The 17,935-nt window shown below is 40.8% G+C and overlaps 2 protein-coding genes across 4 annotated transcripts; both read left to right on the top strand.

The window, feature by feature from the left end:
• The first annotated feature begins 615 nt into the window (after positions 1 to 615).
• On the top strand, positions 616 to 15,967 carry LOC122871629 (E3 ubiquitin/ISG15 ligase TRIM25-like). Of its 3 annotated transcripts, none has more exons than XM_044186982.1 (2): positions 616 to 679; positions 15,455 to 15,967. In XM_044186982.1, the coding sequence occupies exon 2, from the start codon at positions 15,464 to 15,466 to the stop codon at positions 15,965 to 15,967; it is 504 nt and encodes a 167-aa protein (XP_044042917.1). In that variant the 5' UTR covers positions 616 to 679; positions 15,455 to 15,463. The 3 variants fall into 3 exon arrangements, with proteins under 3 accessions (XP_044042917.1, XP_044042918.1, XP_044042914.1); XM_044186983.1 differs by lacking the exon at positions 616 to 679 and adding an exon at positions 12,094 to 13,285; XM_044186979.1 differs by lacking the exon at positions 616 to 679 and adding an exon at positions 14,939 to 15,227.
• Positions 15,968 to 16,611: 644 nt separating this feature from the next.
• LOC122871609 (pyrin-like) lies at positions 16,612 to 17,538 on the top strand. The gene is made up of 2 exons (XM_044186925.1): positions 16,612 to 16,902; positions 17,023 to 17,538. Exons 1-2 carry the CDS (start codon positions 16,612 to 16,614, stop codon positions 17,398 to 17,400), a joined length of 669 nt encoding a protein of 222 aa, XP_044042860.1. The 3' UTR covers positions 17,401 to 17,538.
• The last annotated feature ends 397 nt before the right edge of the window (positions 17,539 to 17,935 follow it).

Here is a 17,935-nt window from a genome sequence, read left to right as displayed (position 1 = left end):
TCTGGAGGTTCAGTCTCCAGACTGTCACTCCCTAAAGCCCTCACACATCAGTGTAAATAAAGAACAAGAGTAAAATTAAGCCAAGAATAATTTGTTGACACCAGGAAGCAGGCATGTTGCACAAACTGCTTTTAAGACAGAAGTGTTTTGAAGAACGGGCTGAACAAAAATATTTCAGCTCTTGTAAAGACCTTGAGAATCTGCCTCTGACTTCCTCCAAAAGCAGCAGAGTTTTAGTGAAGCCTCATTGAAGCCGGAAGTCATTTTTTAAATTTTACCTCCATGCATTATTCATGGCCTGGCCTATTTACAGAGCCACTCGTGAATCCATTAGACGTGAACGGTGGAGTGCCAAGGCTCATCCATGAGCAGCTTCACAGGCACATGAATCCATTCATAACCGCTCAGACAACAACAACAGCAGCTGGGCTTTTTTTAACCTGGCTGTGGCTAATTCATGGATCATGTCATCATCTCGTCGATAAAAAATATGAGCAAACATAAAAGCAAAATGGACGCAAAGCTTGGAAAAATCGGAAAATTACAGACTACATTTTATTTATTTTTTAGTCATGCTAGTGCCATGTCGGTCGTCGCTTCGCAGACATTCATGGCCCCCAGACGATGAGTCCCACTGTCTTTGATGATCCCCTGACTTTTCCTCTAGCGCCATCATCAGGTAAAAATTTCAATTTGTCCAACACTTTGGTTTTTGACTAAACACTTACAAAACTAATGACATCACCATCAGCCTCAGCTGTAGGCTCCTTTGTGTTTAGTGCTAATTAGCAAATGTTAGCCTGCTAGCATGCTAAACTTAGATGGTGAACAGGGTAAATATTACCTGCTGCGACATTATACCCGCTGAACATCAGTACTTTAGCATTGTCATTGTGAGCATGTTAGCACGTTAGCATTTAGCTCAAAGTGCCTAACACTGCATTCATGTAATAACGGCAGAATGGAAAGAACAGAAAAACCTCCCGTTATTCCAATTTGGGAGTGTTCACTCCATTATTCCAAGATGGTGACCATCATATTGTGGTATTGTTTATTTTAGTGCAGTTCATTAACAAACCGGGTATAGCTCCTTTTAAATTAGCTGAATAGATTCTATTAGTGTTAATATTCAACATGCTATCATGGGATTGCGTCTAAGTTGCACGCCGTACATAGCATTTTATACTCTTCATGTGTCATTTTACGACGTTAGAGATGGCGAATTTCATGAGTTTGGGACATTTGTTTTGATTAGGTTTAGGCACCAAAATTACATGGTTAGGTTTAGGAAAAGATCACAGTTTGGGTTAAAATAAGTACATAAGTTAAATACGTTACGTAAGTTAACTTACATATGTAAGTTAAAATAAGAAATAAATAAAATAGAGGTTGTTTAAAAAATACCCATCCATCCACCCCGACCTCGTCCCTGCGCAGACTTTGTCGTTATCTATATTACATCACCTGATATTTTTTCACTATGACATTCGCGTGTAAAATGACACACTGTGTCTGCAGATTATACAGTAAGTCACTACAGACAAAATGGCATGAGATGGCACGCATAAAGCAATAAATGCGTTGTTATAACACACAAAACAAGTTAAGACATTGGCGTGTTATTCATACGCCATTTGGTGATACCAGGCTGTAATATGGAATTTCATGTAGATGTCAGTGATGGAGGCTTTGCGGCCTACAGCTCGCAGTTTGTTGACACTTCTATTTTTATTTTCACCAAGTAGGAGATATTGTCGCTGTCCTGACTGGAATTACAACTTGGAGAGTGACATTACAAATAATTATCAAGCTTTTGACCCTTTCCCCTCACAACTTTGAACGGCAATGAACTGCAACATTGAATGTCAGCATGTGAGCGGTTGTACACAGGGAGAGCAGGCTGGGCCTCTGAGGAGACGGGGGACAACGGGCTTCTAATCCTCAGGTTCAATGAAAAACGCCACATCGGCTGGTTTTGGTAGAGCGAGGTCATTGTCAGCGGCGGTTTGCAGGCATGTGGTTGGCTGGCTCTGGCCTTCAGAGCGCTCTCACGCTACATACAGAGTCTCTGCTGAACACTGCAAACCTGAAGGCTGCTTGATGGTTTATCAAGCAGGGTAAAGTATAACTGAATAAAGTACACTACAAACAATAAAGCTAACACATGCAGTGATTCAGATCTCAGGCCAGTGTGAAAGTGGGAAAAATGAGTCACAGATGACACAGCTGCCCACCAAGGCATTTTCTTTCATGAAAAACATCAATTATCATTCCAATAATAACACCTGAGAGGACACTCACTGTTATTATTGGTATGAGTAGAAGCTAATGATGAGATATTAAGGGTTTAATAAAGCAGCTAGTGTGCAATGACTGACACGTGCACTCCAATAAAAATGCACATGTAAAACAGACAAAGTTAAACAAAGTTGAGGTCCAGCGTTTGCTTTTGATCCTTAGCAGTCGTGGTGAAGTAAATGTTAAATGGTAGTGGTTGCGTGCTACCATGTTCACAATGACCATCTTACCATGTGTAGCAGGCAATTACCATCAGTGGTGGAGGGAGTATTCAGATCCTTTAGTCTGTTAAAATAAGTATAAGTAATAAGTAATAATAAGTATGTAAGTATAATCAGGAAAATGTACTTAAAGTAGGAAAAGTAAAAGTAGTCAATGCAGAAAAATGTCCCCTGTGAGTGTTATACTACTGATTATTTTCATCATGGATTAATCTGCTGATTATTTTCTCGATTCATCGATTGATTGTTTGATTTGTAAAATTGGTCAGTTGGTGAACTACACACTAAAATTATACACTATGCATACACACAACATATAGTATATAGTATGACTTCAAAATGGATATTTTAGCAATAAGAAGTTGTCGGTGGTTTGCATTTTTGTTCTGTGCATGCACATTGGCTGTACATTTTAAGAATACAACCATTAAATCAATATAATAGAAGTAGCCACATTTATTTCTGGAACCCTTTCAGCTGAGAACCCACGTATTCATCTGCTACAAAGGGATTGTAGCTGTGCACACATCACCCACTACCTTAAAAATAGTCCCTGCTATTCCAAAACAATGTGTCATTTTTGTATCTCTTCCTCCTAGAGCTTCTGCTAACGCGCTGGGAAACGCGCTTATTCGCTTTCTTGGTGGGAGCTAGATCCCGTGGGGACACATGGATGGTTTTGGGGTCTATGCTCTCTCAGGGAAAGCTGACCTTTCCTTTGATCAGTTTTTTCTTTGGACCCTGCGTTGTAATGCAATCTGGAACCTCAATTTATCTACCCATATTTCCTGACGGTTTCCACCATCCGTGGGCTAACAAAGGCAATGAAAATAATCTTCTGTTTCTTTAATCCAGACACTGCTACTGCAGTATCTAGCCACTGTGCACCACAGTACCACAGTAGCATCTGAAGCTTTGGTAATGAAACGCTTCCCCAGTCCAAAAGCTCTCAGCAGCGCCCTCTCTTAACCTGTCCTCCCACATGGTCTTCATCCACTCTCACTGAGTCATCCTGCCATTGATTGTTAGCTTACAGTGTTCCATCGACAATGGCAGAGACTACATCTTACTACATCTGTTTATCCGTCGGTAACATGAGACCCATTTTTGTCCTCGTCCAATTTCTTTTTATCTGACATTCCCTGCCTTTGCCATACAATTTCACTGCAGCGTTTGTTGTCGACCATTTTACATGGCATAAATAAGAGCGGAATGCTGCTTTGCCGTTAATCCAGAAATGCATTGTCCTTTATTGCATTTATCATTTATATCTGGCAATAAACTACACTTAATCCTGCTGTATGACCTGTGCAAAACCTCAGCAATATAATAATGTAGTCTGTTAGCAAAAAGGCAGAGGCGGCGCAGAAAGTATTGCATAGCTGGCTTGTTATTATCATAGATAGATTATTGAATGGGTTTACCAGGTACAGGGCCAAGGGCCCCTGGACCAGAGCCTGTGACTGTTAACATTTCTTGTTGGAAAGTGAAACGACTATTAAGAGACACAAAACAACCGCAAAGAGAAAATGTCGTTTTGTGTCTTCTATAGGAGGTGTGAGGGGCCTTTTACATGTCTGTCCTGTCTCATAATCTGTCCATGCCCATGGCATTTGGAGTTACAAATAGCAGCTATTTATTCATATCATTTCATATTAGAATATTTAAAGTTGTTTATTTGGCATTCATTTATTACACTAAATAAACAATGTAACTATTGATACTGTAAAGTTAATTATTGCCAAGAACCAGGGTGAAATATGAGTCTTAACACAATATTACTCATTTTAAAATGCGACCCCCCTCTTTTAAACTGGGCTGTAGTTTTGCTCCCTCCATTCAAAGGTTTCTAAACCCGCCCCTGCAAAAAGGCTACTTCAGTGTTGTCTGCTGCTATTAATAGACAAGAGACACATCAGTCAATGTGAAAATGATTTCATCTGTTTGAGAGTTCAAAGTCATCAGTGTCATTGTTATGTTATTCTGTTTTTTTTCTCGCTTCCATTTCTGGACTGTTTTTAGAAGGTCTTTATTCTCACCGGCATAGCTGACATGTCTTGTCTTCTCTTACTTTTGGTGTTTTCATCATATTGCAAAAGATGTCACCTGATGGCAGAGAGCCACACAGCAAAAAGTGGATTCTATCAACCCACGTCTAACAGTTATACAGATTTTAATCAAAGGAAAGTTAACTGAACACTTTTCTCTTTTGCAGCAGCATCATGCGTCAGATTTACAACAGGAAGCCGCCACTAAGGTACAACCACAGATGTACTGTACACTGTCTGGCTCTGCCTCGCTAATGGAGACCTGAACAGTAGTTGCTGGCGAAGATGTTTGCCACTAATTTCTACCTGCTTTTTCCCTCTCACTTTAAAGCTGGGATTTGGGTTCACTGTTTGCTGCCATTGTGCAGTTTGTTTGAGGGCAGAAAATTTGAGCATTTCAGGAAACTTAGGGATAAGTAAGCAGCAGCAAGTGATTTGCTGAGGCACCTGTCAATCAAGCAAACACTGCAGAACATACGTCTGTATGTGGCTTAATGTAACTCAGATTGTTTTTGGACCATACAAAGGACTAAAAGTCATAAAAATCTGTCTCTTGTGAGTCCCTAAAATTTATGGTAAGCATAATAGTTGATTTTGAATGTAGCCACCAAAAGACACTAGCTACTTAAAACCCAAATGTCCTGTGGAAAAAATCTATAGATTCTTTTTAAAGAGACAGGCTAGGAGTTCACCATTTCAATCCAATACATTTGCAGTACCTTGGAGCCAGCATCGAGAGGCCAGTAGAAGAACTGCACCTTCCCAAATGGCTTCAGCCATGGTAGCTTGTGTAATAATGAAGTTACAGTTAAAGGAACAGTGTGACATATTGGGAAACGCGCTTATTCGCTTTCTTGGTGGGAGCTAGATGAGAAGATCGATGCCACTCTCATGTGTTCAGTGTGGAGCAAGAGCCAGGAGATGGTTAGCCTAGCTTAGCATACAGGCTAGAAGCAGGGAGAACCAGCTAGCCTGGCGCCGTCCAAAAGTAACAAAAGTAACATCTCTGAAGCTCATTCATTAACATCCGCTGTCTCATTTGTTCTGTACACAAACAGAAATGTAAAAACGACAATTTGTGTTGTTTTAGAGGGCGTTACGTAGACGTAAGCTCAGCGCTTCTGTGCAGCGCCGCCAATGGTTTCTTGGCAACTTAACGGTGACAAAAAGACTCCAGGTAGTCCCTGCAAACCACTGTTGTTTTCCATTAAATAGTTACAGCGTGTAACGTCCTGTAAAATGACAAACTGTTGTTTGTACATTGCTGTTTGTGTATGGATTAAACTAATGTTAGTTATTGAGCTTTAAAGGTGCTGATTTTTAAGCTTTGGAGAGAGCTAGGCTAGCTGTTTCCCCACTGCTTCCAGTCTTTATGCTAAGCTAAGCTAGTCACCTCCTGGCTCTAGCTCCACGCACAGATAAGAGAGTGGCATTTGATCTTCTCATCTAACTCTCTGCAAGAAAGCGAATACGCAGATTTCCCAAAATGCCAAACTCTTGCACGTTGCACATTGTTGGCTCGGTGATGCTTTATACCAGAGAAAACCAAACAGACAAGAGAAGCAAATGCAGCCAACATAGATTAAATCAGCTTTGTCTGGATAAGGCATGTATTTAATGTTGTTTAGGTGACGGAATTCACTCTTAAATTTCAGCATCACTTGATGTGGTTGAAGTGACTGTAAGCTCTCCTCTCTTTCAGCACCACTTCATGTTTTAAAATGCATCATGCATTATGATGTTTCCTTTTTTGAGGCCAAAATGAATTTCCAATGCATGATAAAATATAAACAATATATTCCTTTTATTTATATTAATAGAATTCGCACCTAAACTGGCCCAGGTTTTTTTTCGCAGGTTTTTGTCTGGGTCAGGACAGAGGGTAACCAGATCGAGCAGAGACCAACAGAGGTGTCTGATAAGGCGCTGAGGAGTCAGCAAGATTGTCGGCCACACAGACAGGCAGGCTGGCAACCAGCGGAGGCAGCGCTTCAAAATCTCTGAGTCATCGCCAGACTTCCTTTGGTTGCTGCCCTCCTTCTCTAGCACCAACACCGCTTCTCCTTCTCCTCTGTTGTTTCAGCCTTCGGTCTCAGTGACAGCACATGCAAACAGAGCAGTTAGGAGTCAGGCAGCAGCCGTACACAGAGGCTAAGTGGGAGAAACCTTCAGCCTCCATGAGTACAGGATGGGAACATTGAAGCCTTTTCAATTCAGTTCAGGGAGCTCATTAGCGGGCAGAGAGTGGGCAGGAGCAGAGAGGTTTGAAAGGACAGACTGGGGGATTGATGGGTGCAAGTACGTAGTGGTCTTTATACCCGTGGTCATATGACAGAAGAGTTCTCTGAAGGCTTCTGCTGGGGCAGAGAAAAAACTAAATCCTTGGTGCTGAATATTAAAAAAAGCCCATCCAGCCATTTTTGGGAGGTTTAGATTATTTGCTGAATAATAAGAGATGATACAGGAGGTGAGATCGGTGCAGGTGAGACAAAAAACCCTGATCATGATCACAAAAAAAAAAAGATGTCAACAATTCAAACACAAAAGGAATCTGTTTTCACCAGTGTGAACGTGATTCCTCTATTTATAGCAGCATGCTCCACTAATGCAGACTGAGAGTGCCAGCAAGAAGAAAGATGATAAAGGGAGAGAGACAAAGAGACGTTGTTTACTTGGACTAATATTCCCTCCTCCAACCTAGTATAAAGTCAGTGCATGTAAAGCAGGTTAGCATGTTATTGTTAGCAATTAGCTCGCATGACTATATACTTGTTTAAATCCGTCTCTCGTAAGCTCTCCAACTTTTTTTTTTTTGGCCACTTGGGTGCTGTGCAAACACACTGTAAAAACAATGCTGAAATGTTATCAACTTTTAAACTTACAGTATTATGGCTAACGTGTTAGCAAACAGTTGCTTATTTACACATCCAGCAGACACAGAGCAGCATTAGCATGTATTTGGAGTCATTTCACCAATTGTCAATACAAGCATGTTGATAAGTGCAGCTAAGAAGCTTATTTAGAAGTTGAATCACAGAAATGCTTTCAAAGGGGGAATATGGTGCTTGTACGCTGACACAATATTTCTCTGTTGATTTTTAATAGCACCATCACTGTGACCATGTTTCTAGGGTGATGTCAGAGATAGGGTCACCTTGGTGACTACATAATAAATCCTATTTGAGAACATTTTTGTGCGACCCTACCTTGGAAATGCTTTGTTCCAACTGGAGTGAACGGTAGCTTTAAGGAACTCTAACTGGGTCCTGGGCTGGAGCATCTTTCACAGACACACGGAATCTGGAATCTGTTGATGGTAACTGGCTCAAGGAGACAACAGGTGAGAGAGACAGAGCAGGACAACGTAACACTGAAAACTGATTTAGTTTGATCCGTTGGATGAAATGCTTTTCCTTACACAATGTTAACTGTACACAGTAGAGATGGAGAGTGACAGAACACGAGATGCGGCTCTGCTAACAGAATCTTAATCAGAGTCTCTCTGCACCCCCAACATCCTTCAGAGCTTCTGGGTCGTCAAACCAGACAAACAGCCCTGGCTGTGGACACACAGACCCGCAGCACTTACTGTCTGAGGCCTCTGTTAAAAACGCTGCAGTGGTGAAACTGTATCTGAACAAGCTGTGCCGTGTTACGCCACCGTTAGATCAGCTTTTGTTTTTATGGCGATGGAAAGCTAAATGAGGGACACCTGAGACAGGGCCTGGGAGTCTATTAATGAAACAGAGAGAGACAATGTATGCAAAGAATTTGTCTTTGGTAATGTTTCTGGATCAGGAGGAGGAGAATGACTGACAAAAACACCAATCACAATGTTATCAACTCTTAAATATGGAAGGGTTTTTAGCGGTGCTAGCAGCTCTAGGGGTGATCATGTCGGTCTGTCCACCACTTTGGACCAGACTTAAATATCTCAACAACTATTGGTAATTTAGTAACGACATTCATGATCACCAAAGGATTTTGTTGATCCCCTGACTTTTCAGCACCAACAGCAGGTCAAAATCCTAATTCCTCCCATACATTCCCATTCCCATCAGCCTCAGCAATACTTTGTGTTTAGTGCTAATTAGCAAATGTTAGCATGCTAACACCCAAAACAAAGACAGTGGACATGGCAAACATTTTACCTGCAAAACATCAGCATGCAAACATTGTTATTGTAAGCATGTTAGCATCCTGAGGTTAGCATTTAGCTCAAAGCACCGCTGTGCCTAAGTACAGCCTCACCGAGCCACTAACATGGCTGTAGACTCTTTAAGCTCTTTTGTTTAGCTATGAGGCATTGTGGTGGTTCAGTTGGTTAATTAGGATGCATACCATGTCAACTTTCTGTCCTGTTAACTATCAAATAAAGCAAAAATCCCTAAAAACTCTAAAAAGCTATACTGATCCCTCTACTACAAAATTGTTTAACTTTTGTTGTAGCGGTTGGACTGCCCTTCCACACATTGTATTCCTCCTCTGCTGTCTGACATGTCAAAAAATGATTCCACATAAATATAAATTAAAGTCAGAAAGAAATTGCTACCTGAATAGCTGAGTTTTGACACAATGTTTTTACAATCTCCATCTCAAATTTGCATCAAAATTTGTGGTTTTTGTGGGTCAGTGGTAAGAAAACCCAATCACATACATACATCATCCTTTGGCAATCACTTGCCATCTGTGTTTGATTTTCCAACAAACTAGCATGTGAATGAAATGCTGGGGAATTTACATGATATTGATATCCATCATAAGCTATTTTGCAGACAAATACTATTTGAGTGAGCACCTGATATGAATGTCAGAGCATCCAACAGCTCCATCAGCAGCCATGTGCCAAGTGCAAACGTCTGACTGACACACTAGCTCGGCAGCTGGCTCAGCTAATGTCAGCTCAGAATGTCACATTTCAAAGATAAACATCATCTGTACTTTTGAACAGACGGTCCTTAGGCAATGCATATGTTTCCCCGAACCGATACACCTGCTTGTACTGGCCATACTGCCTGCTCTCAGCGCTCGTTTTTTTAATCTATTTTTCACAGGATTCTGGCTGCTTACTGCAAATAAAAAGAAATGTATATGCACCATAGCCCCAGAAAAACCCAGGAAGGGATTGCCCTGAGCAGCAGCACATCTGTATTTAAGGTGTTGTATGAGAGCGTATGCTGTGTTCGGAGAGAAGGGAGAGACAGAGAGGCAGGCAGCTGTACTTATAGGGGTTCCCCAAAGCAATTCCTCTTTCTAAAAATAGCTGCAGCTCTGCCAACCTGGACAAGAGGAAAAAAACATCACCATCCAAGGCATGCATTCAAATGAAGAGAGGGAGGGAGAGACCTCATTGCCAGCAATGAGGTCTTGTTAGCATGTTGTGATGCATGCATGAAAAATTCACTAGCATATGCTTGAGAAATAAGATCAAAGAGTCTAAAAGAGTGTCCCAAAGAAAATAATCATGAACAGGCTTTCGCTCTTGTACTGTACTTGCATTTCCCAAATTACATGTCATGCTTTTATTATCTCTGACCCAGATGTTAGGCAGGAGGAGAAGAGAAGGCAGGGATGGAGTGCAAGGAGCTAGCTACACGGACACTGCCCCGAGAGACAGCTAGGTCGCTCGATAGTGTGTTCGTGTCTGTGTTGTCGAGGGCAGGCGGAGGAAAAAAAAAAGAAAATCATGATAAAAAGACGACTAAATGCTCCACTAATCCGGCTGTGAAAGAGAGCGGCTCGCTGCAGCAGTTCTTTTATGCTCTGTCGATTCCACGGGGAGATAAACACAGCGCTGAGCCAGCACCCAGCGCAACCTCACCAACCCCGCTGCACTGAAGAACTGCGGATTACCTCATTTTATGTCTGTAACCCATTTAAGCCTACCGGTGCCAAAGTGGGCAGAGTGCTACACACACCCTCTGTCAGCCATACTGGAGCTCCTCCACTCTACACCTACAGTTCTGTTAAGTGAAGTTGTAACCTAAATAGTTTCTATCAGCCCAAAGCTGTTTTATTACTAAATTTAACAATGCCATTAGATTATACTGAGAATATTTATAACTTGTAACTTCCTCCATGTCCATGTTGCTTACCTAGTAGCTTGGTAGCTAGCTAGCAAGTGTTTTTTTTTTTTGCTAGCACAGCCTTGTTAACACATCTGTTTGCACTGTAGCCTACTGACTTTACTTGGATAACAGCTAGCAACAGTAATAGCTAGCATGTTAATATTAACACTAGCGTTGTAAAATTAGCTTACCACCAAACTCTACCACTCTCAAAAACACAGCTCTTTAAGACAGCTTAACCTTTTACCACTCCCGATTTCGACACTAGCACGATGTAAAACTGTCCCAGATGGTAATACTATGAAAAGTTACATGAATATGAGCATATACAATATATAGATTAGACTCCCGTCTGTTCGTCATTGTGGTCAATTTCAAAAAGAAGAGTACAGGGCAGAGTGCACTGCTATAATATATGGCGTCTCCCTACCTTCAAAATAGATCAATAGTCCTTTTCTTTTTATTTAGACAGACCAGTCCCAAAAAGGGAAAGGGTGTTAAACCGTTAATGTGAAACCACTGTAGGTCCACAGACAGGACAGTTTACTGTGTTACAAAAATTTTAATTTAACAACCTACCTTTCTATAGATCTCACTTTTACTAATAATGCTACCACCTACACCTCAACTCACAAGTCTTCTCTGTTTATCTCACAATTTCCAGCCTGAATTGTTCTCTTTTCTCACACAGTCAAGATGGCCATCATATGATAATGGAGATTTATGACAAAATAAAGCCTCGCTATCACATGACATTTATCAGATGTTGCTTTGTATGTTAAGGGATACAAGTGAATAATGAGCTTGAAGAGAATAAACCCTTCCTGGTTATGACACTAGTCAAGTTTCCATCCAAATTTAGCAAAAATTTACACCAAACTTCAATAAAATCTGCAAATGAAAATGCTAATTAACATGCGTTTCCATCCAGCTGGGCACATCAAGACAGACAGCTGGTGGTGCCAATTCTGCAGTTGGGTGCCATTAAACCATTGCAGAAGGAGAGCGTGCAATGAGATGATGTATTCTAAAGAGCGCCTGTCAAACATTGAAGGAACGAAAGCGATGTGGAAAAGATGATGGAAATATGGCACTTATGTTTGTACCATGTATTCATTTGAGGAACGCTACGCTCTCCTCATCGTCCACACAGATCTGAGGTTTTTGTCTGCCGCTATTTCTCATCTCTCCAGTGGAGCAGAAGCGTAACAGATAAGTCACATACTTCGTGTGCGTCATGATTGATCCACTAAGTCTCTTTCCAGTACACTTTGTCGCATTTTGCTTTTATTAATACACCTACTTTTCCACTTTTCACACTATGACTTTTTTTTCTCCGAATATCCAGCATGCCCACTCAGGTTTTTTTATAAGCAAACTGAAAAAGTCACGGCATGATAACAGAAGTTAGTTTTCATGTAGCAACCCATTTTTATTGATACATATAAACTAAATACATCAACTCAAGCTCTGTAGAACCACCCACGCAAAACAAAATTTTAGGTCAGGTCTTCTATTTGTGTCAAGCCAACTCCACCGCTTAATAACCTTGTACTTTTTCACAGGGTGACACTCTGAATGTAAAATGTAACTGAAAGCAGATCATTTTTATGACATGAGCTTTTTTTTAAACATCCTATTAGGTTTTCATTGCTGGGTTACTAACAATTCATGCACTTCTACCAGCAACCACAGTACAGCTGCTGTAAATATTAATAAGCCTCCTCTAATAAATAAATGAAAACCTTGGGTGAAGAAATGCACACCTTCTTCATATGAAACAAATGCAATGTATCTGAATTTGTGTATACTGATCAGTCAGTGTATGCTTATGTAAATGCACCAGCATTTATAACTGACGTCTTTTAAACAGTGTAACACAGCGCTCAGTGTCCTCTGATGCAAAGCGTTACTGTGGAGTCACGCCCGGCAACATCAGTCTGACAGCTCGTTGCCAGGACGATGCCAAGGGGGAAGGGTCTGAAGAAAATGGCAACACAGGGAAGCAGATTACATAATGATAAACAAAACACGAGGTGTTTCCCCTATCCCCCGCTATGGCTGTGTCCTTCTCTTTTCTCTCCTTCTTTCCTTCCTTTCCTTTCCTTTGCTCTTCATCTTTTTTTTCTCCTTTCTGTCTCAATGTCCTTTCTCTCCTTTATTGCTCCTTCCTTCTTCCTTTCACTCACTCTTCCCTGTCATTTCTCCTTTTTAACTTTCCTCACACCTTCTTTCCTTTCCTTCTCTTCCTGCCTTCTTTTGCCCCAACCTCCATCCCTCCTTTCAATCTCCCCTTCATTTTTCCTTTCACATTCCCTCTTTCCTTCTCATCACCCTCCTTCAATCTAAAGTCTTCCTTGTCACCCCTCCATCTCATTCTCCCCTTCCTTCCTTACTTGTTCACTTCCCTCTACTCCCTTCCTTGTTACCCTCCCTGCTTTATATCCATACCCTCCTCCCTCGTTCCTCTCTAGCCTTGAAGGAAAGCCAGCTATTCGTCAGGATGATGTATCCTAGCAACAGTGACATCCGGCCCATTCAGCATCAGGATGAACCAGATTTAATTTTTGGATGAGGAGGAGAGGGATTGTGATTGGACGGAGTGGAAGGGAGAGAAGGTGTGAGGATACCAGATTTTGTTTTTGAACAGGTTTGTACCTAATGTAAATTAAATAAAGCTGAGTTACTGTCAGTCACATTGCATTCATTTAAACAACAAACACTAACTGCACTGCATGGATTGGTAGGCAGCTTTACTCTGTCTGGCGACCTTGTCCGTGTGTCCTTGGTTAAGCATTTTGGATAGTCAGTAACCACCAATTCATGATTCCAAAACAAAAACATGTAGTGATGGCAGAGGGATGAAGACCTCTACAGTTTCCTAGCCACTGATGCATTATATTTTCTGTGAGTACGAACCAGAGGCCCCGAGACTCATTAGAACAATGTGTCTTGTTTAGATCGGTCTAAGAGAAAATTGTTCTTTATAGAGATGTTTGAAGGAACATTGTCCACAAGCTTGATGGATATGATATTTATCCTCTGGCTGGGAAAGTACAGAAAAGCTATGTCAATATATATTGAGTGAAAGCAGTTTTAGTTCCTATCTCTTTCTGGCTGGTGCTGTCTGAGCAACATCACTGGAAAAGACATAAATACCCTAGAAAAAGGAATAGTAAAAGTAAGGTCCATTTTTGTCTCCCTGATTTCTGAGGTCAGCAACAGAACCTCTGGACCCAGAGGATTCAGTATCTTGGTGAGAATACTTCATCGGGGTGGATGTTTGCTGTCAGAAGTGATTGAACACACCGCCGCTGTAATATTCTTAGCAAATATGGCATCCTTAATTGGAAAACCTTCTGAAATACTTTGATGCCTGCCTGATGTTTAAGATTTTAAATGACAAAGCTCCCCCACCACTTAATGCTTTTATTAAGCAGAAAAGCTCAAACATCTAGGTCTGCTCTTAGAGGGGGTTGTATAATCACCAGCTCTGTTAGCCAGTCTAACCTGTGTATGAAATACCTTACCAACTGAAATAAAAAAAAACTGTACCAGTTATCACACATAGTTTTAAGATCTGGCTCTGAAAAGTCAGACATGTGAACACTCCTAATGCACAAAATAAATTTGCTACCTATAATCATTATTATTATTTTGCTAAATTGCTGTTAACTTGTCCCATGTCATATGCCTGCTGCCAGATAGTTTGCTTTTCCTGGCTTTGGTATATATGGACATATTTACTAGTATTTTATTAGTAACGTAGCAATGTGGCTAGTATATTGTCTTATGACTTTGTGCTACATGATTTACATGTTTGGTGTGTGATACTACCTTTTTACCAACTTTTAAACTATTTCTACTAACATCTTATTAAGACTAATACCCATTGGTTATAAACATTTTACTTTGTCTTATTGCTCTGCATGTCTAATGTGTACAAAAATGGCTAATAGCAGTTTGCAGTTTCTGCATGTACTGAATAGTGGATGTGGTCATTGTATTGTCGCATCAATGTTTATCTGCTTCCTGTTGCTCTTGATTTGTTGCATTTGTTGTCATTTTGGTGTATCATTGTTTTATGTTTGTATTTCTTAACCTGTCCACTTCATTGGTTTTAGTAAATATTACTAAGATGTTGCTAGGACTGCAGCTGAAAGTTAGCTGGCTGGCAAACACTGGCATATTTACAAAAATGTTTATTCATGTGTGTTGTCCTTATAAATAAAGAAATTAAATGAACCTTGAAGGATGATCTCTTTAACCACTAGACAACACTGCATCAATATTTTTGGTCAAACTGAGTTTGATGTTTTAATTTAAGTGTGAAATACTGACTTAAAAAGTCAAAAGTAAGTACCTATATCAGTATAATCATCATCAAACCCATGGGAGACCACAAAACATGGCCAGCCTAACTTTAGTAAGAGGCGAAGTAACACAGGAAGGAGAGGAGTGTTTTCATCAGTTCGCTAGAGTGAAATTGAAAGTAATTTAGAGAGAACACAGTGCATCAGACAGGAAGTTATGATTGATTCATGACATTCATGAAAACTTTCTCAACAATATAGTCCGCGAGGGAAACACTTGTGAGTACAGTAATAATATTTTAAATTACGAGCATTAACATGAAATGGAGCTGTATCAAAAAAGGAAGTTCCCTCTTTTCATTTTGCAGTTTTTTAACTGAACACATTAGCTTCAATGGTTCAATCCAAAGTTATTTTGTCTCATTCGTCAAACTTTAATGTATTATATTTAAACAAATACTAAATACATTATTCATTTCCCCCCACACTTTCACTTTTGTTCACAGTGTGTAGACATGGCAACTGCCGGCATCTTCCTCTCTGAAGATCAGTTTCTGTGCTCCATCTGTCTGGATGTGTTCACTGATCCAGTCACCATACCATGTGGACACAACTTCTGCAAGAACTGCATCACAGAACACTGGAATGTTAATGTCCAATGCCAGTGTCCTATGTGTAAAGAGCTTTTTGACAGAAGAGCAGAACTGCGGGTCAACACCTTCATATCTGAGATGGCTGCTCAGTTCAGACAGTCAGCTATAAAGAAAGGTGGTAACTTCTCAAAGCAACAGTGTTCCAACCCAGAGGAAGTTCTCTGTGACGTCTGCACTGGAACCAAACTGAAGGCCCTGAAGTCCTGCCTGGTGTGTCTGACCTCCTTCTGTAAGATTCACCTGGAGCGTCATCAGAGAATCACAGGCCTGAAAAGACACAAGCTGATCGATCCTGTGGAGAACCTGGAAGGCAGGATGTGTAAGAAGCATGAAAGACCTCTGGAGCTGTTCTGCAAGACTGACTAGATGTGTGTGTGTCGGTCCTTGACTGAGTCAAGTCACAGGAAGCATCATATTGTTTCTCTTGAAGAAAGGAAAGGCAGAGCTGAGAAAGACAGAGGCTGAAGATCAGCAGATGATCTAGGACAGACGACTGAAGATTCAGGAGGTCAAACAGTCAGTGAAGCTCAGCAAGGAAGATGCAGACAGAAAAAAAGACAGTGTGCAGGTCTTCACTGCTTTGATTCAGTCTGTTAAGAGAGGTCTGGCTGAGCACATTGACATGATCGATCAGAAACAGGAAACAACAGAGAAAAAGGCTGAAAGTGTCATCAAAGAGCGAGAGTCAAGTTACAGGAAGCATCATATTGTTTCTTTGAAAGATGAATATGAAGGAAAGAAAGCTAAACTTGAGAAGACAGAGGCTAAAATTCAGCAGATGATCCAGGAGAGACGACTGAAGATTCAGGAGGTCAAACATTCCATGGAGCTCAGCAAGGAAGATGCAGACAGAGAGCTAGTAGACAGTGTGCAGGTCTTTTATAATATGATGCCGTCTGTTGAGGAAGGCCTGGCTCAACTCACTGGCATAATTGAAAGGAAACAAAAAAACAACAGAGAATCAGGCTAAAGGCTTGATCAAAGAGCTGGAAACAGAAATCTCTGAGCTGATGAAGAGAAGCTCTGAGCTGGAGCAGCTCTCACGCACTGAAGACCACCTCCTCCAAAGCTTCTCATCTTTGAACGCTGTTCCACCCACCAAGGACTGGACAGAAGTCAGAGTTCACTCATCCTATGTGGGGACTGTGAGGAGAGCTGTGGCTCAGCTGGAAGAGACACTCCGTAAACAGATGAAGAAACTGCTTGAGGCTGAACTGAAGATTGTCCAGCAGTATGCAGTGAATGTGACTCTCAATCCAGAAACAGCATATCCTAAACTCATCCTGTCTGATGATGGGAAATGAGTACCTCATGGTGATGTAAAACAGAATTTTCCAGACAACCCAGAGAGATTTACCTCATGTTGTGGTGTGCTAGCAAATCAGAGTTTCTCTTCAGGAAGTTTTTACTATGAGGTTTAGGTTAAAGAGAAGACTCACTGGACTTTAGGAGTGGCCAGAGAGTCAATAGACAGGAAGGGAAAAATTAAAGTTTGCCCCAGGAATGGATACTGGACTGTATGGTTGAGAAATGGAAATGTATATCATGCTAACACTAGCCCTTCTGTCCGTCTATTGCTTAAGTCAAAGCCTCAGAAGGTGGGGGTGTTTGTGGATTATGAGGAGAGTATGGTCTGTTTTTATGATGTAGATGCTGAAGATCTTATTTACTCCTTTACTGGCTGTAATTTCACAGTGAAACTCTATCCGTACTTCAGTCCCTGTTTCAATGATGGTGGTAGAAACTCTGCACCTCTGATTATCGTGCCTGTCAAAAACACATATTTGACTAATGAGTAGATTTTCAAAAGAAATGACTTATTTGAATGCTGTTAACACCATAATGAGATCAGCTTTTTGTATGGAAAGGCCACCAAACAAACTGAACAATCATTCAAACCAAACGTCTATTTATGCAACTTCAACAAAAGGCTGGTGGGAGATGTGTTTGAAACATGTGTTTTTGGGTTTCAATCCTAGTTATATAAATTAAATTAAAATGTCAAAAGGCAAATTCAGTTTACAGTTAGCTGAAGACATTTAGAGAGATTAATGATATTCAACTTCAAAGTAGCCAGGTAAATTAATGCTCCTGTGCTCTAAATTTGGACAAGTACCTTGATTAATATGCTCCTTGATAGTATAGAATAGCCCTCTATCAATAGTGTGGAAAAAGTGCAACTCAAAAGAGCCAGACCAACAGGCACAGTCAGCACTAAGAAACAGGACCAAAGGTGAAACAAGAGCAAGGGTACTTAGCTGTGAAAACATGGGAAACCTTCGTGGAGAGAGTAAAATGGTTGTAGATTAAATATATCAAAAGAAGGAGACAATC

This window comes from Siniperca chuatsi, linkage group LG23 (genome assembly GCF_020085105.1).
Source record: "Siniperca chuatsi isolate FFG_IHB_CAS linkage group LG23, ASM2008510v1, whole genome shotgun sequence".
In the NCBI taxonomy this organism is placed as follows: Eukaryota; Metazoa; Chordata; class Actinopteri; order Centrarchiformes; family Sinipercidae; genus Siniperca; species Siniperca chuatsi.
Note: the sequence above shows the minus strand (reverse complement) of the source record. Positions and strands in the feature narration are given on the sequence as shown.